The 25212-nt window shown below is 34.9% G+C and overlaps 2 protein-coding genes across 2 annotated transcripts; one reads left to right on the top strand and one right to left on the bottom strand.

The window, feature by feature from the left end:
* The first annotated feature begins 13830 nt into the window (after positions 1-13830).
* LOC136821455 (cytokine receptor-like factor 3) lies at positions 13831-18919 on the top strand. The gene is made up of 8 exons (XM_067077691.1): positions 13831-13933; positions 14274-14518; positions 14898-14964; positions 15099-15270; positions 15879-15987; positions 16383-16532; positions 18165-18319; positions 18535-18919. The coding sequence occupies exons 1-8, from the start codon at positions 13881-13883 to the stop codon at positions 18904-18906; spliced, it is 1323 nt and encodes a 440-aa protein (XP_066933792.1). The 5' UTR covers positions 13831-13880; the 3' UTR covers positions 18907-18919.
* Positions 18920-22013: 3094 nt separating this feature from the next.
* Positions 22014-23066, bottom strand: LOC136821496 (tyramine/octopamine receptor-like). The gene has a single exon (XM_067077728.1). The coding sequence runs from the start codon at positions 23064-23066 to the stop codon at positions 22014-22016; it is 1053 nt and encodes a 350-aa protein (XP_066933829.1).
* Between the last annotated feature and the right edge of the window lie 2146 nt (positions 23067-25212).

Here is a 25212-nt window from a genome sequence, read left to right as displayed (position 1 = left end):
TCATAAATATTTCAAAAAACATATAACTATTTTCTGTCTAGTGCTCGATTGCACAGACCATCAATTGACAATCCACTTGATTCAACAGCTTGGTCTAATAAAGTCTTACAAGGCCTTCCACATTTTGTATAATTGTCACAGTTGAAGGCACGCATTTTTACTGATCTGTCAAGGGGCATTCTAATTACATGTTTCATATAATTCTGTTGTTGTTTTCGAAAAAAACAAGACACATCAACACTTTCACAGAGATTGTGGAGCTGTTCATTACTAATACGATAATGGTAGTCATTCTCACTTTCATTGACGAAACAAAAACCTCCTCGAACGATACGTCTGAGGAAACCACGGTAGGTTACATCAAGGCGTTCCATTTGGGCTTTGTTGACATTCCAGTTTTGGCAAGCATAGGTCAGCGTACTACGAACAAAACTTTCCAGAAATTTGACTCTTGTTCTTAAATTGATTCTCATGTTCTGAAGAAGATTGCTCATGTCAGTGAATTTACTGACTGCCAATTGAATCCGGCTATTTATTTCAGGATCTCCTGTGTTAGGTTGATCACAGCGAATGTGGGCACCAAGGTAAACGAAATTCTCAACAATCAATCAATCAATAGAGCAGTAAAAAATACAACTTTTCTATTTTTCCTTTTTTTTGCAAAAGTTCTAGGATTGAAAATAAAGGGATAATGATAATTAAATACCATTCATTGATGATCCGCGGCACTATCGTAAAAAAGCTAGAATCGCTTCGCGTACTCTTCGCTTGAGAAAATGACAGATTGAAGTTTTTCACCTGCGCGGGAGTTTGCGGGCGTTCCACGAGCGTTCACAGGCGTTCTGCGAGTGTTCGCGGGCGTTCTGCGAGTGTTCTCAGCTCAATCCTCAGACCGCGCTAAAAATGGTAGACTGAGCTGTGATAGATCATTTCGATGGAAGTTGTTGGAATGTTTACAAGGCTCTTGACAGAAAATCGTTTGTTTTATTGTCAATGATGACAGTGCAGTTATTAATTTTGTTAGATTGGACAAATTGATGTTTGTAAGTGCACTTTATAGTTTTGATTCCCATTGAGAATCATATTCTGGTTTTCATGTTATTAGATGCTGTTTTAGAGCTTTAGAGCTAGCCTGTATGGGTTGTTTGCAAGAATTCTGTTTAAAGCAAAAGGTGAGATTATTTTTTAATACGTATTCTTTGTATTATACATACGTAACATGAATATAACATTGAAAAGATAATTTTTAGTACATGAGTTACATAGGTGTAATATATAATACAAGTATTACAGGCATAAAACGCGAAAGCACGTGGTACTGGTAAGCACGTGGATAGATATTTAGCTTTAAAATAGTTCTAGATCAAAAAATACCTTTGGAATTATATTTTGACACTAACAACTGTTTTTCAAACATTTTCTTTGTGATTTACAGTAATTAAAGCTGACCTGTCAACACTGACCTGTGACCTGTAACTTGTGACCTGTGACCTGCGTTTTACACTAACCGTGACTGATACCTTCTGCCACAGTACCATATTCACAACAACTCAAGTTCTAATACCTAACACATCTACTTCTATGGCAATTTGAAGATAGTTTGTCTTGTTTACAAACCCATGGTCCAGAATTGGTGCAATTCACCCTTTTAGAGGTCAATTTTTGCTTAGTAGCCTATCTTTGAGACACTGTATCTTCAAAACTACTTGAGATATCAAGATGAAATTTTCAGGGTATTATTTTCTTGTGTGATAGATCATTTGGTCCAAATTTCAGTAAAATCTAATAAGAGGGTGATGTATCACACTTTCTTTATTCTGAAGATTAAGAAAATGGCTTTAAAAACCTCAAAGGGATAAGATAACAAAACAAAAGACAAATAGCATTAAAGCAATAAAAGACAATTATGTACAATAAATGAATTAATTAGATAAAAGTATTTTCTTGGTTAGATAAAGCTGACACTCAGCCACAGTAACAAATGCTAAAAAATAGGGTGTAAACTGGATTTTGAAATTTTGAATTTAATAAAAGGGACAATTTTTTATGAAAATTTATCCTATTAGGAGACTTTTGGCGCAAATTTTACATCACTAAGTCCAAAATCCAGTGTTTGCCCCAGAGGTAGCTGATTTGCGGTTGTGACATAAAAATGGAAAAAAGCCTATTTCTGGGCTTTTTTTGACTCTGAAAGTGTTTTTGTTGAAACTTTTTTACCAAAAACTGTGCAAAATAATAGTATAGGGTGAAATAAAGCCTAAGATGGCCATCCAGCCTTTTACAGAACGGGCAGGTCTAAAACGCCTAACACCTACTACTTAATACTTACTACCTAATACTTAATACTGACTACCTAATACTTAATACTGACTACCTAATCTGTTTGGATACTTTACAGACCAGAACTTCCAGGCCCTGGCTCTCCTTCGCCTGTTCGAAATCTCTATTATAACAGGGGGGTACAGAGGCAGGGTACTCCATAGGGTACTAACTTGACTTTTTACTAAAATTTTGTTTAGTACCACCCACCCATATGATGACGTAGTACCGGGTACTACTTCATTTTTGCTGTAAAAAATAGGGACACCACCCCTAAAATCTTAAATTTTACAGATTAGACCAAGAGAGGGGTACTATTGTTAGTTTTTCAGACTGAAAATTGACAGATAATTCAAGCAAACTATCAATGATGGAGTCAGAAGCTTTTGTCTTTTGATTTTCATCACTCACTTCTTGACCATTTTGGAAGTTTTGTCTTCAAAAAAATCAAAAAATTTCTCAAAAGAGTAAAAAAAAATTGTCGATTAAAAAAATTTCAAATCAAAAAAATTAATATTTGAAAAAAGTCAAAATATTACAACAAAGTACTTTTTTTATTGAAAAACAGCAAAATTCTGTGAAAAAGTACCCAAATAGTATCCTGTACTTGCTTGAAGAGTGAAAAATACACACCNCTCTACCTCACCACATCATCATACTTCTTCACAAGTCGTTGGTTTGCATACTTTCAACTTTAACCACACAGATTGACAGGTTTAGTCCCGTTCAGTAGTATGGTGGGTCGACCAAAATTCGGGCAATTCTAGAAGATTTAGATTTTTTTTTACACCCCTGTTTCTGTTTCAACCTGCCAGTGCAGTCAGGCAGGAGTTCTATCCTTATTAACCAGACGTCCGCGCTCGATAGGACCAATCATCGGAACGGCTCGATGACGGATCGATATGTGATCGATGGATTACTTAACGATCCGGATAGGAGATTGATGGAAGAGATTCAGCCATTAAAAAGTCTTGAGTATCGATCATCCAGTATGGATTTCGTGTAACCAACGCCGAAATTCTTCGGCGTACAACTGAAACGTTTTTGGCGCATTGGCGTAAGGGTACTTACAAAGATTGTTTGATTTTCAGTTGGCGTATAGTAATAATTCCAGCTCGGCGTGAATGACTCCATAATCCATCGATTTTTAGCTTCCATTTGGCTAAGTTTGCTTTCGCTCGCTTGCGCTCGCGTCAATTTATTAATTATGTTGCCGCATGCGCCTCTTTTCCCATCTTGCACCCTTATTGAAAAATTGAATGTTGGTATATACAGAAGAAATTTTGCTTGGCGTGAGACTTAACTGCACGGAAAAATATCTTCAGCGCGAGATTTCGTGGAATCCATACTGGTCGATCATCCTTCGTTGATCCATTATCGAGCTAGTATTTCAATCGAGTATATCAATTCGTCATCCATCGTTAATCAATTCGTCATCGATCGTTAATCGATTTGTCATCGATCGTTAATCGATTTATTATCGATCGTAGATCGAGTATGAGTCAATAGGGTCGATAAGGGGCCGTCGACAAACGACTTTCCTTTTTTTTAACGGCTTCTGGCCGTAAGGGGTGGGGGTTGGTCACTGCGATGCCGTTAACGACCCTCGACATGGCCCGAGAATTCTCGGGCTAAAACTTTTATTGGAATTTGCGTAAAGCCCGAGTATGGCCCGAGCTGGCCCGAGAATTCTCGGGCCGTCGTGTTCGGGCCACACGCGGGCCACAACGCACGAGCCACACTCGGGCCACACTCGGGCCAATTTTTGAAAACATGATTTAAAAATAGGCGTGTAATTTCAGGACTGAATTTTTTAACATTTTCTTTGAGAAAAACTTGGTTTCTCTTAATTATATTAAATATATGAATGTTGTAAATTCATATAAATATTAAACGTCTTATTTGGTATGAAAACATAGTTATAAAATATACACTTAGGATGGAAATATTTGCTAGTAAACTGGTCCTGGTTTTAAACTGAAGCGTGTCCACGGGAAGCTCGTAAAGTTTTTTTGAGCGATATAAACATAACAAATCTTATTTTGTACTATTTTGTTTGACTGGACATGTTGAATCAATTTAACATTTAACATGGCCCGAACATGGCCCGAATGACTCGGGTCATGTTCGGGCCAAAAGAATTGATAGGGTCTCTCGGCCCGAACATGGCCCGAAGAGGCCCGAGAATTCTCGGGCCATGTCGAGGGTCGTTGCCGTTAAAAAAGTTTAAAAAATAGGGTAAGTCTCACTTACAAATATCATCAGTCGAAAAAGAAGAAACATGTGAAGAAAGGCTAAGACCACAGCAACCACGCTTAACATTCACCTTATTCCCGATCACCAATTAATGCTTCGACGAGAAAAATATCTGGTCACGTGACGAAATTCGGCAATTTTTCATTCCGCCTCAGTTGACTCCTTGCTCCACCCATCCTGCCCTGACTTGCTGCGGGGCTTGGAGTTTCAAAATTGAAAGGTCACGGCTCAAAACCACATGTTTATTCTGTGCGAAAAGAAGAACTTTGAGGATTACGAATTGAAAGAACATGGCGGCCATAGAACAGTGAAAGTATTTACTTTTGAAGAATTTTTTTGGCCGCTAAGAGGTAGGGGGTGAGGGGGTCTGAACCTTAACGACCCCAGGCCGTTTGTAATCGATAACAGATCGATAAATAATCGATAACAGATCGATAAATAATTGATAACTAATCGATAACTAATCATAAGCTTTAAAAAATCTTGAGTATCGATCCTCTATCAATCTCCCAGGCCTGGGCATGAATGGCATGCGAAAGCACGCACACGCGCTGGCACACGCGTAAAATGATTTACGAGTGCAAAAATAACACGCCTAAAAAGGTTAAAAAACTCCAAGGCGTGTGATTTAAGCACGCCTATAAAACACTCTTGAAAATAATAGCACGCGCGTAATAAAAATTATTTTCAACAAAGCAGGTAAACTATAAATAGCTTATATTTGCTTCCCTCTTGTGATTCCCTTTTCGTGCCCAGACTTTCCCACAATCTCTCTACTCTTCATGAATTTTGATAGTTTTTCTTTCACTTTGACGTCAAGGTTTTTATCATACAGATCGTGAAAGGCTTCTCTTTTCTCTTTATTTGATGGTTTTTCTTTTTTTTGACGTCATAGCCTTTATACAGATTATGTCTGATCTTTCTTTGTGTATACATACAAGAAAGAAAAATATTTTACTTTGTGTTTACACAAGCTTTGCTAATAATTAGTTAAAGAGTGGTTGGAGACTAGAGTATTTTTACATGAACTGTTATTATATTTATAAATCCCTTCTCAGTGACGTCCAGCGTGTTTTAACGTATCTAATGTTCTTTGGAGTTATGACGTGAGAGGGACGTTGATACAACGTTGTGTGCCAGCTGAAAATTGTTCAATCGTTATAATAAAGAGAATAAGTTGTTAGTTAGCATTAGCCTGAGAGACTCCATACCACGAGTAGACCCCTTCTGAGATATAGATCTGATAAATTTCTTATCCTAATTAGTAAATATTAATTGCACGCCATAAAAGTTTTAGGCGTGCTATTATTGCACGCCATAATATAAGTTAAGATTTTAGGCGTGCGATCGTAGCACACGCACTGTTTTACTCATGGCCAGGCCTGATCTCCTATCCGAATCGTTAAGTAATCCATTGATCACATATCGATCCGTCATCGAGCCGTCCCGATGATCGATCCTATCGAGCGCGGACGTCTGGAATTAAGCATATTTTTCGATCGCGCGGACTTTCTTAATTAGGATTATCCCTTTGTTTTTCAATCCTAATTAAGAATATATATCGAATTTCCAGTTTTTTTCCAAAAATACAAATTTCCGCAGATTCTTATCAGCCTCCAATGAAAGAATTTAGTGTGTAGAGCAGATTTTGAAAGTTTGATACAGTAATATGGATGGAGTCTTGAGTTATGACATTTAGAAAAATGTTCTATTACCCGCGACAAAAATGCGTATAAAACGCGGGTGTATTGCCCTATCTACACCGTAGCAGATAAACATTTATAATGTAGCACAGGCTTTAATATTCCTAATTAGAACTAACGTGCCTAATTAGGCAGATTTTTACTTATGGCGTCATTTTGAAGCCCTCCGCCCAAATTTTGTTTTGATTTTTGGCTCAATATATCATCTTTGACCTGCTCTATCTATTGCTCATAGTTAGAATTTGCGGATTTTGTTTGTTGGTGAAGAATCTGAATTTTAAAAATCATATTCTTTAATTAGGATTGAAAAACAAAGAGATAATCCTAATTAAGAAAGTCCGTGCGATCGAAAAAAATATGCTTGATTAGGATAGAACTCCTGACTGCCTGCTGCCTGTTATTGTATTAAGAGCCAGTTTTTTTAAGAATGGGGCAGTTTGGGGCAGGTCCAATAGTTTGAAACTTAGATTTTTTTCATTTTTGGATATGTTTTTCAGTATAATGAACTGAGTAAAATTCCAAAAAATTTTGGTCCGAAAATCCATAATGGCGGATTTATGGCAATTTTAAGTTTTTGCCATTTTTGGTCATTGGAGTTTATTTCATTTTCAAGTTGAAATTGTGCTTTCTCAGAACAAGATAACCAAATCATTTTTGGTTATCTTGAAAATATGGCCGGTTCAGTATGCGAGTTTTTCGAAATGGTACCCTGAACTATGACGTCATGAAAACGGCCCAAAATCGATTTTAAGTCTACTTTGGCCTTGCCTGCCCAGGTTTTGGGAAGTTCTTTTTTGTTCAAAATGTTTTTTTCTGGTAGGCCAACCATTAGGATTTTCAACAAAAAAATTCAATGGCACTGGCCTCCAGAGGCCCGTAAGTGCCGCATGCTTCTGAAAATGTACCAACTTTGCCTTGCTTTTCCAGCTGATCCCAGCGTAGTCTGACCCTGAATTTTTTTTCCCTGAAAGCCAACCGACCAGACTACTAAGAACAAAAAAAAAATTCATGTCCTTTTTAGTTTAAAAAATTTAATTTCAAATCAAAAAAAATTTAAACTATGTTGAAAAAGCGACGAAAAAACAAGAATTTTGGCCCAGAAAACCAACTTTTTGATGAGAATTTGTGAAAATGAAATGGCAAATGACCTTTTCTTCATTTGTTAATAAATGGAACTTCAATTAAAATACTATAGTAACATTTAAAAATGAAAAACTCTAGTTTTTGTCCCTTCTCGTAATCAAAAATTTTTGCCCGAAAAAAGATTTTGCCCAAAAGTGACGATTTGGATAGGGTTTCAAATTATTTATTTGGATTTTTCTTTCTTTATTTGATGATAAAATGGAATATTAATCAGAATACTATCCCTACAATCACGAAAAGATCTCAATTTGGGAAAAATAATGAATAATGAATAATGAAAACTTGGCCGCATCGAATTCTGAAAATCGTCATTAGGGTAATTTGGGGTTTCTCCTTTCAGAAAAACTTATTCTTTACTCATAAGTTTTTGTTCCTCCATTCAGTGTAGCTGGAACCTCGATATTCCAGGATTAGAAAAAGCTATATATACCTGTTATCTTTTTTCTTTAAAGAATCAACAAGCCATCCACTTCGATGAATTACACACATTTCCTCCGAAACTTTTAAAATGATCTGCCATTATGACTTTCTTGAAGCCGTTCCGAAATTAACCAATCGGGTTAGGTATCGGAATTCCTATGGGAGTTCTTTTAAGAGTTTTGTAAAATAGCTAGTCTGCAAAAAAAGTTTTCCCGGGGGTTCGAGGAATAAACAGAACTGTTATCATTTGTTTTTACTTAACCATATATTTAAATTTGCGCTCAAAAATGTTCAAATAAATATGTTAATAATATTCAATATACTATTTGTATCTCTCAGAAAATAAACACTTACAGAACAACATAGTTTATCATTTGAAATACCCCCGTGTTTGGACCATTCATTCTATCGTGGGCGCAAAATAGGGCGGAAACTATAAAGTAGCACCCTCAGTGCAAGATTACCGCCTCATCTTTATTCACCTGCGCGAGAACGCGAGCTAATCATTTTTTTCTCGCGCGCTCAAGGGGAAAGGAAAGTGATCGTATTTTAAGGAAAAACGTCAGAACAAACCCAAAACCAAAGATGTATTTTGGTTGTTGAGAATCGTCCTTGAAGATGAAAAAAATTTTCTCTATCCGTTTTTTCGGAAACGCTGAAACTCAAATTTCCTCTTCCTTAAGGTAAAAAGGTTGAGATGGGTTAGCGGGCAAAAATTGCTAAAACTGGTAAAATCGTATTCCAAAAATCGAAGTTCCAGCCTCACGTTTTCCAGAGGCCCTTGAAAATGGGTCTACCACCTTTTTGATCATTTCAACCTTTTCCAAGCTACTTTTCTCAAAAACAAAAATAAAACAGCAATCTTCTTTTAAAAAAAAAGATATTCTCGTTATTTATAAATATACTAAATATTTTACAATATTTTATATCAATAATATCTAACACATCAAAGAATTCTCCCTCCAATTTCAGTCTAGCTACACTAGAAAAGAGATACAAAATTGAAGAAGCATACAGGAAATTTCCCACCCCCAAAGTAGTAACTTTTTTGAAATGCAAAAATAGACACCACCACCTGGCTATGGGTCAGTACCCTGTCTGTACCCCCCCCCCCCCCCTGATTATGAGAAAATTGGTTTCGTGGAATTTGAATGTGTTATCTAAAAGGATATTTAAATATTAAGTAAATATTTTCTTCGCCTCATATAATTTCAAAGCAAAAGGTTACTATCTTAGTTTTTCTTCCTTTTCCTGATCTCTCTGATGACTTTCATTTAATTATAAGAACACATGTGCAAATATCTAAAACAGTTATTCTTATACACCCATGTCTCCTTTATAAAGATATAAATGGCTAAAACGTTATTTAAGCGTTCCTTGAGATTAAATATAGGTCATTAGTTTTATCCTTTTGTATTTATCTGCATCATATCGAGTATAGTCAGAAAGTGTCACTACTTCTTGAGATTGGTTTGTAGGGCTTTTTCATCTCAACTGATTCTTATAAATAAAACTGATATGAATGATCAGAATGAGCAAGCAAAATATTTTTCTCCTACAAAAAAGTGTGTCTCGACAAAATGTGTGTAGTCTGTAAACTTTATAGAAAAATCGCAGGAAAATGAAGTGAAGAGAAAAAAAGGGAGAAAATATTTTCATGTCTTCAAAACGCTATAAGACAAAGAGTTGAATTTTTTTTAACACCAAATTTTCAGATTTGGTCATATATTTGGCATGCTGATTATTTTATAGGTATTTTCGAGCAATTTTGAGGTATATATAGTAAATATTAAGTATTAGGTAGTTTAGTAAGTATTAGATAGTAGGTATTAGGCGATTTAGACCTCAAGATTTTAGAACTCGAGATTTACGAAAAATAGGTCAAAAAGCTCTCCAAATGCCAGATTTTTGGTTCTAGACTGGATAAAGTCAAAGTAAGACTGGTTTTATCTTAAAACCCATATTTGATGCATTTTCGTGAATCTTGCCAGAATTTTTGGCATTTTCTGACAAATTTTCTTTCTTTATAGTTGAAATTCAACTTTTCTTTATAAAACAAAAGGTCACTTTGATAGCTAATTCTAATTTTTTATGACTAAAACAACAATACTGATATGTGATCGAGTTTCTATTTAATTTGATAGGCTGATTTTGAACGTTTTTGAGCACTTTTTGAAAGTAACTTTTTCATTCAATGGAGCTTAATTTTTGATCTAATGAACCAAATTTGATAAATGACCCAAAAAAATTTAAGTTGATCTTTCTTCTTTTCAATAGAAAAGGATTCGCTCTTTTAAAATTTTTAAATCTCAATAAAATTCACTTGGAAGAGAGAAACTTTTTTGTAGTGCACCCTGTATGAAAATCAGGAATTTTTCTGTATACAACCAGATGGGAATTCTGGAATTCTTTTGGACAATTGATATAAGGTAATTTTCAAAAAATGGGTGCAACAGGAGAAAATTCTAAAAATGAGAGAAAAAATTCATGTGGGAGAAGATTATGACATGCACTCTCTAGGAGTAGTTGAATTTTTTTTTGATCAAAATCAGTTTTTATCACACTAACAAAGAGAAAAATTATGTATGTCGCAACCAAATTTTCATAAGCAAACTCGAATGGTTTAAAGGAAGAATTTGAATGAAGAATGAAGAATGTTTGAATTACGTGCTTATAAAAAAACTTCTGCACCCTGAATATTTCTTTCTTTGGCCACGATTTTCTCATTTGTTTGGTCCATGAAAAAGAGATACGTTTTGATAGGAAGTATCAGAGCATCAAAGTATCTTATCAAAGGATTGTCTTTGGATTTGGATATCATTTCATTTGTTAAGAGCATGAGTCTGGTAATGTCACCCAAATAGGTGAAAAAATTTGGAAAAAATAAAGTTTTGAATTTCACTTTTGTTCCTGGATAATTTTTTTATTAATGACTTCAATTTTCAGAAAACATAAGTATCAGGGCTTAATCAAACTGGCTTGGTCCATAAATTTAACCTTCGTAGGTATGTAATCATGACAATTGGCAAAAAAGTCTTTGTAGTTTACACTTAATTTGAGATAAAATATGCATTATCTAATACTTGTCTTAGATTTCAGTTCATGGCTAATATATAAGGCTTGAAAAGCAATTTTTACCGCATATGGCATATTTTTCGAATTCTGACACTTTTTTCAAAATAAAATCTAAAATACTAAAAAATATTCCCATAAAGTTTGACTTCATGAAAAGAACGGGTATGGTCAGGTAATTCATTCTAGATTTGAAGGACTCATCACAAGGCTTCCAAAAAACCAAAAGTTTGCTATCTTTCAGTAGCCATTAAAAATTATAAATGAAACCTTGTGGTTGCGGACTAACTTTTGTTAAATTTGATTTAAAAATCAGCAATAAACATTAAATTGAGTATTATTTGGCTTTGAATACTTTGCTGGACTGAACCAAAACTCAATCATTGAAATTTGTTGTCTTGAAGGTCTTTTAACTTTGATTTCCTGAAAATTGAAGATTTATTTGAAAAAGAGAATCCAATCATATATAATTTTTTGTTAAAATCTAATCTTAAAAGTTAAGATTTGAGCTTGACATCAACTGTTGTACATTTCTAATCATTAAAATATGATTTTCTTGAGAGTCACTAAACTGTTTCAATAGGAGTAGAAAATAATTGTTTGCAAATGCCTTTTCTTCTTAGGGTAGAACCTAGAAATTATACATCATTTGAAGATTTTGGAGTGTCTGTTCGTTGCCAAATTTAAGGAATAGTAAGAGACTTAAATAAATCTTAAAATCAAAAAAGATTTGGTTTGGGTTGATTCAGTTATTACATGTTTTTCTTTGAAAAGAACAAAAGAAGACTTATCAATGATATTAGAACTTTCTCATGTTTCTAATAGAAGAACGACCCTCTAGAGGACACAAAAAATTAAAAAATACAAGGAAATGCATGGTTTTTACAAATGTAACTCTTTAGTATTGTCAAAGTGTTAGATAACTGCTTAACGGGGGCAAAAATCTGATAAAATACGTTTTAATAGTTATGTCCCAACATACATTTGCTACAGATATGACTCTGTTTAACAATTGGGCAATTCAACCAGTCTGAAGTGAATGTGGGTAGTAGATTATGTTGTGTGAACACTACACAATGAATTTAATATGCAAATTAATGCATGATTTATCCTTTATTCAAGCTCGCAGGCTCAGAACCATCATTTTCAAAGAAACAAAAAAGGTATTTTTCTGTTAAAAATTTTTAATTTTGGACCTCATACTTGGCATCAGAGTATTTGTTTCTTTTCTAATAGCCTAACATACTTCCATTCATTAAAAACATCATGCAGCTTGCAAATACACTTATCAGCAATTTAGATGACATAGTTATGTCCGCAACATGAAATACATATGATATGAGGTGAAAAAAACTAAATCTGCCAAAAAAATTAAAATTTTTCCTTTCTTTTTTCTGGTTTTTTAAAAAAACTTATAATGACCTCAAAGCAATAATTTTAAACGCAACCTAAAAATGGTGTTGGGGGCTGAGAAACCTTCATGATTTTTGCGGACATAACTTTTTTGCGGACATCACTAATTTTTGGAGAAACGATTTTTGTTTCACCGTTCCCCAACAAAAGCCTTTGGGACTTCAAATTGATAAAATGACCCCAAATATGACCCTTGAATAGAAAATGATTCGCTAGTAAGAAGAACCCTTTGAAATTTAAGGATAAAATATGGCGGACATAACTCAAAATTGTGAACGGAAATCATACCCTGTTCACTTCAAAATGGAATATTTTTCAATGAAGGACAATGGTCTTTTTAGTGTTTACCTGGTTGGTTCTCTAATGGATGGGAGGGTTAACATCAATACTATAGATATTACACTTTCACTCTCTAGCAAATCAATTGTGTGCGGACTAACTTGGTGAACGAAAAAGTATGTCCGCAACTTTTGCTTTATTCTGGGAAAAACTTCATTTTGAAAAATCTTTTTGTAGATTTTGTTTTTCATATCCCTTGGCTGTAATAAAAAGAAAAATTAAGTATGATCAGACATGATTGGCCTAGATTATTAAATAATGAACTTAGACAATTTGCTAAAAACCTCATTTTGGTGTAAAAAGCTGTCCAGAAAAAAATTGTGTACTTTGTAAAGTGAAAAAATGACTGTTTAAGCTTGCCAGTATCAAGACTGATAAAAAACATCAGCTGGTATCATTATTGCATGCACCTAGATTTTTCACTGGAGCCTTAAAGTTGAAAAGTTGACAAAACCGAAAATAGGTGACATTAGCAGACTCATGCTCTTAAAACCAGCATGGTCACACTTAACTTTGGTTCAAAAGAACAACATCAAATAACACAAATAAATGTTCATGTATGCTCCTACAAATACAGTTAGTTCTGAGTAGTTCTAAAAAATTGTTTATCCACTTGCTTCTGTTCTAAGGCAACAAAATCATGTTTTGGGCCTGCAATATAAAAAAACCTAAACTACCTGATAGAGCTCTTGAAACTGAGCAAAAAGGTGTACTACAAACTACAATCATATGTTCTTTAAGGAAACAAAGAATAAAGGAAAATGGAGAAGTTTTGCATAATTTAATGCCTTTTTATCACAAAATCTTGATCATTTTTCGAACAAGGAAAGTTGGAAATTTTTTGTAATTTTCTTGTTCAGTTCTCGATTCTTTTTGGAACAGGAGTGTCTTATAGTAGTTGGCTTCAAACATTTCATTTTTGAGACGTTTTTGGGTCCAAGTATTCAGATATTTTGATGTCATCATATACCAGCTATGTGATTCAATCATAGCCGACAAATTATGAAATAAAATCCTGTTTTGTTTATTCAAAATATCTGCCAGCTTGAGGCAAGCCATTTTGCTTCTTAAATCTGATTTCAAGTTTTCAAATTTTTTCTATCATACTGACTTTTTTTCCAATGCTTTTTTTCAGGGTGTGAGTTTCAGTAGACTAAATGAACTTTATGTGGTTATTTTAATTTACTTTTTCAGTTGTTTATAAAGTAATAAAAAATGAATGTTGAGGATACGTTGGAGAGGTGCGAAAACAGACTCTCCTTCCTCAGGTAAGAAAATTTAATTCTGAAAGATATTATAGAATGTTAAAGTGCCATTTTTCAACCAAGATTTAATGGTCCATACCCAACTTAAACTTCTCTATGGGCGCCACTAAATGATCATGGGAGGCAACAGTCCTTGATCCTTTCTGTTGGTATCTAGTCACAAAACGTGGGACATATTTTACTCCCTTCTCTGGAATGACTGGTATTTATTTACAAAAATGCTACTTCTTTGAAAGAAATTGCATTGTGCTCCTCTTAGACCATTTTGAGAAATCGTCAACCACTATTGAACGAAAATAAATACGAAAGATTTATCAAATCAACTTAATTATATTCTTTTCAGCAACAAATTATCAGAGTATGGAAAGACTCAGCAATATATCAAGGAGAGTGCAGACAGTACAAAGAAGGCATTACAAGGACACTTGATGCACGCTAAGGAAACAATTTTACGCAACTTGGATCATCAATACGAGAGACTATGTACTTCAGTGGACGAAACTGTAAAAAAGGATATCGAGAATCTGTTTGACCTTGAAGAACACCTGAAAAAGGAAATAGAAAATTTGAAAAATATTTTAGCATCAGGTACCCCAGTATTTTACAAATTTTCTAAAACATACCTATTTAGATATTTTAAAAAGAACAACAGGGCTTGAGTTAGGAGACAGCGATGGTCGATCGTGAGCTGTGGAGGGAGGGTTATTGTATGTTTCCGACCTAGGTCTTTAAAGACCTAGATCGGAGGATGATGATGGTGGTGATGTTCCAGCTCTCTGCCAGGCTGCCAGGTTAAAATTGACTACTCGTCTAAAATTCCATTTTGAACACTATTTTACTTTAGTTTTTGTGATTTTCTTGGTCCGTTAATCATAATCAGATACAACATTTACAACAAGCTTCATTTAAATCAAAAGCCTTATTTTCAGAAGTTTATTTGAAATGGTATCATTCACATTTTTTTTAGTCAAAGCTGACGAAAAACAACTAAATCTACAGCAAATCAACCAGAAGGTCACTGAAATTGGTAAAAGGTATGGTCTTTTTTCGATTAAAAACGCGTCATTTCTATTACTTCAAATTACCAATTAGTGAAGTATCTTTTAAAAACTCCAGCTCGTCTACAGGGTTCAAAATATAACTCACTGACACCGATGCATTTTTCCAGTCAACCAGAGCTTCCAGTGGTTTCACTTTCGTTTTCGACGAAGATCAACGAGGCTGCTTTACATTCCATTGAAGACAAGACGAGAGACTTACTGAAACTGAACATGACTGGATCAGTACAAATCATGGAAACTCTTGAGCGTCCAGGTGCCATTATTGTTCGGTGGGATGAGGTGAGAAAACCATTATGACTTCAGTAATTGCAACTTTTTGTCTAGTTGAAATTTTTACTTGGATTTTTGTCCCTATAATAAGCCTTAAAAGAACAAAATTTCTCATAGTTTTTTCGAATTTTGATCTCTTCGTATAAATTCAGTAAGCTAATGTTGGTTGCAACACTGAATAACTTATTATTGTATTCTTTGACCAAAGTTATGACTTGTAGGATACATCCTCACCCCCACCACTTTATTCATATTTCCGGTCATTATACATATCCATCTCTATTTTTTTTAAATCTTGAACATCTGCACTTAGACGTCCTACGACCCGCCAATATGCTAAATATGCCAACATACTAAATGATTTAATTATTGATTCCCTATCACAAAAATCTCAAGCCCTGTTCTGTGAAAGTCCTTTTCCCCAAAAAAGCCTTTCTCAAAAAGTCTTTGAAGAATAAGGGGGTTTCGCATCACGCTATGAAGTCACAAAAGATATGTATGTATTATAATTTTGGTAACTTTCCTGATTTTGATGATATAAGTGGTTTGGATTTCAAAAGATGGAAAGAAATTCGTGATGGAAAAGTTGTATCAAATCTTTAACACTTCTTTTTCAGCAACCGATGTCAGACTCAGAATCTGTTGCCACAGATACAAGCACCATTACCGAATACATTTTACAAGCCACTACTAAGAATGATGGAGTCTTTTACACTATTTATGAAGGTAAGAAATTCTTTATTTTATTGTACTTTCTTTCCAATGAATAGAAATAATCAAATATGGAGGGTGCCCGCCCTAAGCTTCCTTTTCGAGCCAGTTACTAAAACTACCTTAACCAAGGTTGGGGAGGGTGTCAATTCTATTCTAGGCTTTCTCTATACTTACCCATGATATTTCTGAGAAAGTTGAAGGGGGTGTTAAGTCTTCTGATTACTGAACAACTTAGGTACAGTAGCATACATTGTGGCGTGCACGCCGTTGGCAAGGAAAGTTTAGAATCCTCTTTTGAAAAAGTTCGAACCTTTCACATGAAAACTTTAGGCGTTTCTGGAGCCTTCGCTGGCCTTTTATTTAGGAAAGCTTCTGATTCCTTATAAGATACATTTTTTCGCTTTCAGGAGAGAATTTGGAGTATACAATGACGCTTGCTGAGCCCAGCAAAACGTACAAATTTCGTGTCTGTCAGTATATGAATACAACGAACGGAGGTGCCGTGTGCGGAGCATGGAGCGTCATCAAAACAGCAGCAACCATGTTATCTCCCCATGGTCAGTAATTCCTTTTTCCCTTTTCAGATATCTTATATAAAACTCATAGTTCGGACCCCCCCCTTTCTTATGGGGGGGGTGACACCTTCCAAAAAAATGAAGAAGGGGGTCAGAAATTTTCATTAAAAAGGGGGGATACCAAGTCGTTTAAGAAGGGGGGCTTTCAAATATTGTAGATTATTTTCCAGCACTGTTATGAAATTTGGTCTGCATGAAAGGAAGTTCTTATTTTCACTAAAAAGTGGTATTATATTTGCCAGACTTAATTTTCCTTTACTGTTTCCCTTCCCTTTTTACCATAAAAATTTTAGCCCAAAACCCTTTCCGCACTATGAAACTCTGTCTTTCTCAAGCAGCGACATTTGAAGCAAAATATAAAACCATCTTTTGCTACGGTACCGGCAATTTGTTTAATCAGAACAAATAACTGAGAAGGGAGAGAATGGTCTTGATTGATCAAATTACCGGCACTGAACTGTGTCTGCTTACAAATGGAGCATTATTTGCTTCTGTTAGGATAAGGGAGGTCACCTTTTAATGGACACAGGGAGGGGGCGTGAGTGATAAAAATTTGAATACAAAAAGTATGGTCAAACGAAACAGACTCCATGTTAGTAAATTCGACCCCAACCACCCCTTCAAATTCACCATCGATGTAATCAATTAATAGTTGATTCATATTGTAGTTATCTTGAACTTTGCATCCCCGTTTGGTTTGACACAACGCGGGAAAGGGTACCTCCATAATGCGATACCCTCTCTTTAATTCGATATTCGAGGGACTAAAACTTTTCGTTCGAATTAGGGAGAGATTCGAATTATAGAGAGCATTTTACTCTACCTTCCAGCTGATGAGGCGACCAATGTTTTCGTTCGAATTATAGAAAGATTCGAATTATAGAGAGCATTTTACTCTACCTTCCAGCTGATGAGGCGACCAATGTTTTCGTTCGAATTAGAGAAAGATTCGAATTATAGAGAGCATTTTACTCTACCTTCCAGCTGATGAGGCGACCAATGTTTTCGTTCGAAATAGAGAACGTTTCGAATTATAGAGAGCATTTTACTCTACCTTCCAGCTGATGAGGCGACCAATGTTTTCGTTCGAAATAGAGAAAGATTCTAATTATAGAGAACATTTTACTCTACCTTCCAGCTGATGAGGCGACCAATGTTTTCGTTCGAATTAGAGAAAGATTCGAATTATAGAGAGCATTTTACTCTACCTTCCAGCTGATGAGGCGACCAATGTTTTCGTTCGAATTAGAGAAAGATTCGAATTATAGAGAGCATTTTACTCTACCTTCCAGCTGATGAGGCGACCAATGTTTTCGTTCGAAATAGAGAACGATTCGAATTATAGAGAGCATTTTACTCTACCTTCCAGCTGATGAGGCGACCAATGTTTTCGTTCGAAATAGAGAAAGATTCTAATTATAGAGAACATTTTACTCTACCTTCCAGCTGATGAGGCGACCAATGTTTTCGTTCGAATTATAGAAAGCAGCGCTGCATGTAACACTAAAGATTATGTAAATTTGAATCAACGAGATTGTATTCGGTTAATTTTTGGGATTCTCCAAAGAAAATATATAGTCTATTTTATTTAACAATTCTTTCGAAACATTTCAGTTTGGTGTGAGGGAGACTGCCGTACAGATAGCGATTTACAATTATACCAACTAAGCAATGGAGGACGCACTGCTACAAAAGTCTTTCCCGAAAGCTCCAGGATACTTCGCTCCAAAGAGCCGAGTTGCCAGTCTGGACAACAAATTACATTTTGGGTAAGTGTGTTTCAGGGGGACTGATACTAGAATTTGTACGAAAGGGATTTATGTGAAATTCTTGTATACAGTGATTTTGGGAAAAGTGGACTAAAGTTTATTCAAAATAAAAACCCTCATAATTTATCCAATTTTTAATGACCTAATTATTTACGGCTTTAAAATATCTAGAATTTAAAACTTATCCAATATGTATGTTTAAAATCTTTTCACAGGTCGATGAGACAGGAGAGAGCAGTTCAAACGATGGAATCGGGCTAATTTGTGGGACACAAACGAATAAACAGTTCACCGCATCGCCAAATACGACAGTTCTAAACACTAAAGGTATTATATACGTCAACGGTACACGCATGACTACTAAGCTACCGTCTCTCAAAAAGAACAGTATCATTGTGATCCAAGCTTCTAAGCTAGCTCACACTTTGAATAGCGGTGCTAAAAAGTATCGCGTTTCAATATCGGTGGACGATAAGGAAGTGACATTTGATTGGTCAGCTTCGACGACATCGGCGGCCAATGAAATTGACGCATTGTTTTTCGGTTGTGTATTTGAACACACGGGATGGCAGTTAAGTGTTGGTTGAATGTGGAGTGATTTTTCTCTTGAGAAATTAAAGAACGAATCTACAATAAATAGATAAGGAAGAGAGACAATGGAGATAATTGTTGGTGATCTTGCTCTGTAAAAAATGAAGACAGACAATGGTGGAGTGTTAAGAGTTTATCGGTTGCTAAGAAAAATATAATTACGAAAATACTTGAAGATTATATAATGATAAATTACAATTTAGTTGTAAACATGACTAAATTTAGTGGGTCTATAATGATAAATTAAATGTTGTACTTGGTTAAAAAAGCACGTTTTTATAAAAACTTCTAAAACTTTTTGAGCCTTCGTATGTTCTTAACTCTTTCGGTTTTTAAGGGCAAAAATAATCTTACATTTTTCTCATTGTGTTTTCCTAAGGAATCGGGTGTTTTAGCGTCAGCCAAGTATTAAAATAACTCTTAACTTGTTATTAATATTCTGCTCATCAAAGACTTATGTTCTTATATAGTTTGTTCCTATAAAAAACGTGTATTAAAGTCCATTCAATTTAAGTGTGAACTTTTTTTGCTATCATGTGGGAACCCCTCTCAAGGGAATTGGTCTTATTACGCTGACATGGTTTCCACCACTGATTTATAAAGCCCGAAGGGCTAGATGTCGTGCTTTGGCTGTAAATTGTGCCGTATCTCGGCACATTTTGCCTGCGATGGCTTAAAGCACGACATCTAACCCTTCGGGCTTTATAAATGTGTGGTGGAAACCATGTCAGCGTAATAAGACCAATTCCCTTGAGAGGGGTTCCCACTTGGTAGCAAAAAAAGTTCACACTTAAAGTGAAAAAATTAGAATTAGAAATTCAATTTCGATTGTTTGGATACCTTTATTTAATTTCAATTGCAGAGATAATCTTTGGTAATTCCCAGTGTTGAGGTTTTTCCGTCACTTACATTAAGCCTCGTGTTTTTATGAATCGTTGTTATAAACAATCGTGTAACGCTGAAAATACAAAGAGAGAGGGTGTCTTTTTCAAAAGGGCTCTGTAACTTTCTTTTTCCTTTTTAATTAGGTTTTCTTTGGTTAAACAAGAATCTTTGTTTTTAATTTCATTTTTTAAAACGCCTAGATAATTATGTTTTCGTTTATTTTGATACTATATAATTCTGTCAAATTAGTAAATTTATTTTTCAGTTATTTTTTTTACAATTTATTATTTTTTAGACGACAGGGTTAATATTATCATTTTTTGGATCTGGGTTTTATTTAGGTCCCTCTTTTTATTAGGTATCGACTACGAGCTCTTCGAAAACAACGTACTTTATTCCTTGCTGGCTTTGCTACATTGATTAAAAGATCTCTGAAAAGGCCAAAGGGCTTAATACCTTATCGGCCCTTTTTACGCCGGCCCTTATTGGCGTTATTTTTAGGCTCTTGGCGTAGTAAGGTAATAAGGGCCGGCGTTAAAAGGGCCGGTGTAAAAAGGGCCAAATTTTAGCAAATTTTAATTAAAAGTGGCGTTAATTTTTTACCATTCTTCTCTATTTAAAGGATTTTAAGTATGATTCGAAGATAAAAAATTATCCATTGTTTTACTCCATATCTAAAACTTCGCAAAAATCAGTGATTTTCAATGGAACTTTCAACAGTTTACTACTGAAAAGTGATATCTTAGTGATATCGTACCATCATCCTTCGATCTAGGTCCGAAAGCTGGTAACGCTGACCTTCATATATCCCTGGACAAAGCTATATCCCCCATCTTTGATCGGAGTTTATTTGAAAGTGGCGCTCTGATGCATTTACACCGCTATTGAGTAGTGCTACCATTAGGGCACCCTTTCAAAAAAACTCCGATCAAAGGTTTGGGTTGGATCGAGAGGCATATAAAGATCAGTGGCTGGGAAGCACTTAGATTTACATTCAGCTGGCTTCGAAGATATCTCTTCTATTTCTTTTTGGCCAAACAAACAAATTAATGTATGAATTTATAGTTGTATTATCGAGGATAACATTTGAATGTATAGTAAATCTTTGAAAATATAGAATTGGCAGATAATTTAATACTTCAATTTTGCGTAAACTTTATTGGTTTTGATTGGTAGAGATCTAGAAAGGATAGATCTTTTCATAAATTATTTAGAGTGCAACAACTGCCTCGTTTTGAAACCATTACCACGGTCGGGGATTATTTATATTTCTTCAAGTCTTTAAGTGTTACTTTGATAAATAAAAACTTTTTAAATTCCTCTTGGCATCAATTTCCATAGCAATCTTTTGAAAACGAGGTAAGCATTGCTGGAAACGCAATTTATTAAAAAAGTTTATTCAAAACAAGATTTTTAATTTTACATTCTATTCTACGCCGTAAGAGTATCAATATTGTCTAAGCGTAACTTATACAACTTTCAAAAATCAGTCGAAATAAACCTAGAAATGATACAATGACATATTGGCCAAATTGGCTAAAACCAAAAAAAATAATGTGTATATAAAAAATATAGTTAACTTTCTAATTTGTTGTCAAAAAGTGTTATAATTTTGCATAAATATGCATATTGTGGGGAAATTCCCTGTTTTCAATCATTTTTTGACCACAAAAACGTCTATAACTTTTGATCAAGAAAAGTTGAGAGTTCAATGTAATACATTTTTTTGCTCAGTTTGAAGAGCTCCATCACGTGGTATAGTTTTTTTTGATTTTGAAGACCCCCAAAAATCATCAATTTTTAGGGCTTACAATTTTGCCTGAAAATCGAAAAATTGCAAATTACGCAAAAACTGCGGGTTTACAAGCTTGTTCAAATTCGGAATCAGCACCCTCAAAATGACTAGGAAACATATCCAAAAGTTGGTCACGGATATTTTGATTTTTTTCTTTATTTTTGAAACTTTAGCAATCCACTGGCCACGGCCTAATTCGAACTTGAGTGGGAATTACAGGCATATTCGATTTATAGAAAACATTTTACGAGGGTACGTTTTTCTTGGTGGCAACTGAAAACTAATTCGATAATATTCGAATTAGCAGCAAAGTTCGAATTTGGAGGAGTCCACCATACCTCTTACTTTACTAAAACTTACTAAAATAAGAAAACCCTAAAAATTTCTTAGTCCAGTTTATTTTATTCAAATATTTAGAATTCTTCATGGCAAAAGTTCTGAATTTTCTTCTTCTTCGCGTACTTCAATAATGTTCACATTTTGATCACACGCATCAAAATTCACATAACCTTCTACGCCTTCTTTCGTTTTAGTTCCTAACCGATTAAAGCACATTCCGAAACGGATTCTCAATTTCCCGTTTAAGTTTGTATACATTGTACGTACAGGTTTGTGTATAAAGTGTAACAAAATCGGGTTAATGCAACATTTTAAGCTGTATAGGTTCAAAACGATTCTTGTTATTTTCTTAATATTAAAAGAATTATTTGTTTTGCCTTGCTTAACCAAATTCAACACACAAGATGGTGCTCGAAAAATTATGAATAACAGAGTCAAGCTCACTAAAACCTTCTGTTTAACATCTTTTTCCATGATGAGATTCTCAGGCGCTCGTCTGTGTTCGATAATAAAAGCAACTATGATGGAGAATAAACTTATGGTAAGAGGAACGAAAAACTCCACCGTAGAGCTGTAAGTCGCTGAATGTTGCGTACTCCACACAGATGTACTATCAAGCCAGTACACTGCATCATACGTGAAACATATAACAGTATAAAGCCACGCCAATTGTATGAATAAGGTTACAGATCGGTTTGTGCAGCGTGGTAAGTTATCCCATGTTCGTATCATTGACGCAAAACATAACATTGCTAAACTAGCTCCGTTTAGAATCCCACTCAGAAACTCAAACTCGCGCACCAGTTTAATGACACGTGATAAATCATCCATTTTGTCGAAATCGATGGATAAAAATGCTATTTTCTCATACATATTTAAGGGAAATACAACACACGCCTGAATCAAATCTGCTAGAGCTATATTGATGAAGAAAAAATAAACTGGTGACCGTTCAGGGTCCCCGTCTGTCCCAAACAGCAAAGCAGCAATTAGATATATGTTGGAGATGAAAGCAACACAGACAATAACAGACGCTCCAATGGTGTAACTGACTGCTTCATTTTCTTCGAAATCTTTGCCGATGAAGGGCTGTATGAACACCCAATAAACAATAAAGTGTATACAAAAAGCATACATTGTCTTCAGTATGCAATGCATTGTGGGTTTTTTGTCTTTGAGCACAAATTTGGGTCCAGTATTTCATTGAATTTCCAGCGTTAAGAATCGATTGTCTTTGTCATCAACTCTTCAATAGTACAATCTCATATCAAGTCTTTGACTTGAGCGCATGAGTGCAAATTTAGAGACAGTCTTGTTTATTACTGAATTTCAAACGTCCTACTCCAACAAATACAATAATGATATCCCCTCTCTTTCGATCCTAGATGTGTTTTTTTTAACGCCAGGCATTTAAGAATCTATTTTTCTGCACATCGAACTATACCAATGAGCCGTCTTTTACTGCAACAAATTCATAGTTCCACAATATGTAAGACAGAATTGTAGCCAAAACCTTTACAAAAATGGTTTAAACACGCCGTTCTCTATACTTTTTGCTTTGAACTTGACAAACTTTTAACCATCCAAAGGATCAAACAAACTCGACTATTCTTCTTGTGTCAGAATTCACATTGGCTTCTGGTAGTCGGTTGAAAAAGAATATTAGACATGAGAAGCGCTTGAAAATAATCACATCAAAATGTTTTTCTTCATGTGAAAGCTTCACGAAACTCGATGGCGATTATATACAAAGTCACTCGCTATTGGTCAGATGTAAACAAAAGAATGAGCATAAGCTCTCATAACTGTCATATCCTATAAACCAATCAAACGCTGTCTTCTTAAAACTCCCTCCAATATCGATCAACAAACGTGGGTGGTTTTTACTTCTTAACATTCGCCCAGTTGACCTCAAAAACTTATATATTATGGTTGAACTTTAGTATTATTGCTTCTCATTAAGCAGTCAATAGGAAGATCATGACACTAAATTATTTTCTGAAATGACGTTAGCTAAATTTCTCGTCCATATTGGGTTGGCATTTAAGAGGCTATTGACGTTTTGAGAATTGAGTGTAAAGCCCTGATGGGGTTAGAAAGGAAACCCATGGATGGGAAATGAAGCCACGTACTTACTTCCCATTAGTCTACACAATAGACAGCTCCAGGCTTTTAGGCCTTGCTCTAGAGTAGGAGTTTTACGCTCGAAACGAAGGAAGACGTATGACGTATCCTAACTTTACATCTGAAACACGTGATCTAAAGTCAAACAAAGACAGCCCACTTTCGATCCACTTTATGCCAACTCTAGCAATTAGAATAGGCAGGGCTAAAAGTGGGCCGACTAAACCAGAGCTTACACACAAATGCAAGATACCGAAAGTAGAATTCCTCACCAGATTTCAAAAATGAGTTCCCAGAGTCTTCGGAGTTGGTGTTGGAAAGAACGTAACATTTTGATTTTCAATCGGTGGTTTTGGACCTGTTGTACGCAAAAAACGATATTTTAAATTCAAAAATTAAGTCATTGCGGTAATGACCTCAACATTATATCCCATTAGAATATGTATTTCATCTGTTCAAAGGGAGCGGGCATCTTGATAGCATTACATAAACGACCCTCCAAGTAATTCTGATATTAAGTTTGAATTACAAACATAACAACATAACAACATAATAACAGGCTGTTCGGATTTAAACCTAAGTATTGTATGTATTTATTTTGAAATTAATAAAGTGAGAGCAGAGAGCAGACTCAGAACCTATAGTTTGAGATCCAACAATTGGTTTCGTTTCAATACCCGAAACTTCCTTAAAAGAAGTATTTTCTGGCATAAATAGGCTAAACTGATTTAATGTCGTGTATTTAATGGTTTACTTTTAGAACCAGTATATAATATTAAGAAGCCACACCCAGCCTTAATCTATACCATAGAGAATACCAAATGTTTTAAATTTTATCAGACATCTAGAAATTAATCCAAGCCATAATCTTTATCATAGTAAAACAAAGATTTTTATATGTGCCATGTTTAATAATAAGCTTTTATCGTGGGTGGGTAATATTTAAAGTATTTTTGAGCCCACTTGCGACTTATGAACTGAAACAAACTGATAACTCTAGTAGTAAAGCTCGATTTTCAACTTGTCATATTTTTTGAAAAGCACATCCATTTCGAAATAAAAATGATTCTAATTTCCTTTGGTGTACTTTACAGACCAGAACAAAACCTGTCTGAAATTCATTAGAAAGCATACAATACCATGTTTTGCTCTTTATCGG

Source organism: Clytia hemisphaerica, unplaced genomic scaffold, assembly GCF_902728285.1.
Source record: "Clytia hemisphaerica strain Z4C2 unplaced genomic scaffold, Clytia hemisphaerica genome assembly, whole genome shotgun sequence".
NCBI lineage: Eukaryota > Metazoa > Cnidaria > Hydrozoa > Leptothecata > Clytiidae > Clytia > Clytia hemisphaerica.
This window is presented reverse-complemented; position numbering and strand designations above follow the sequence as displayed.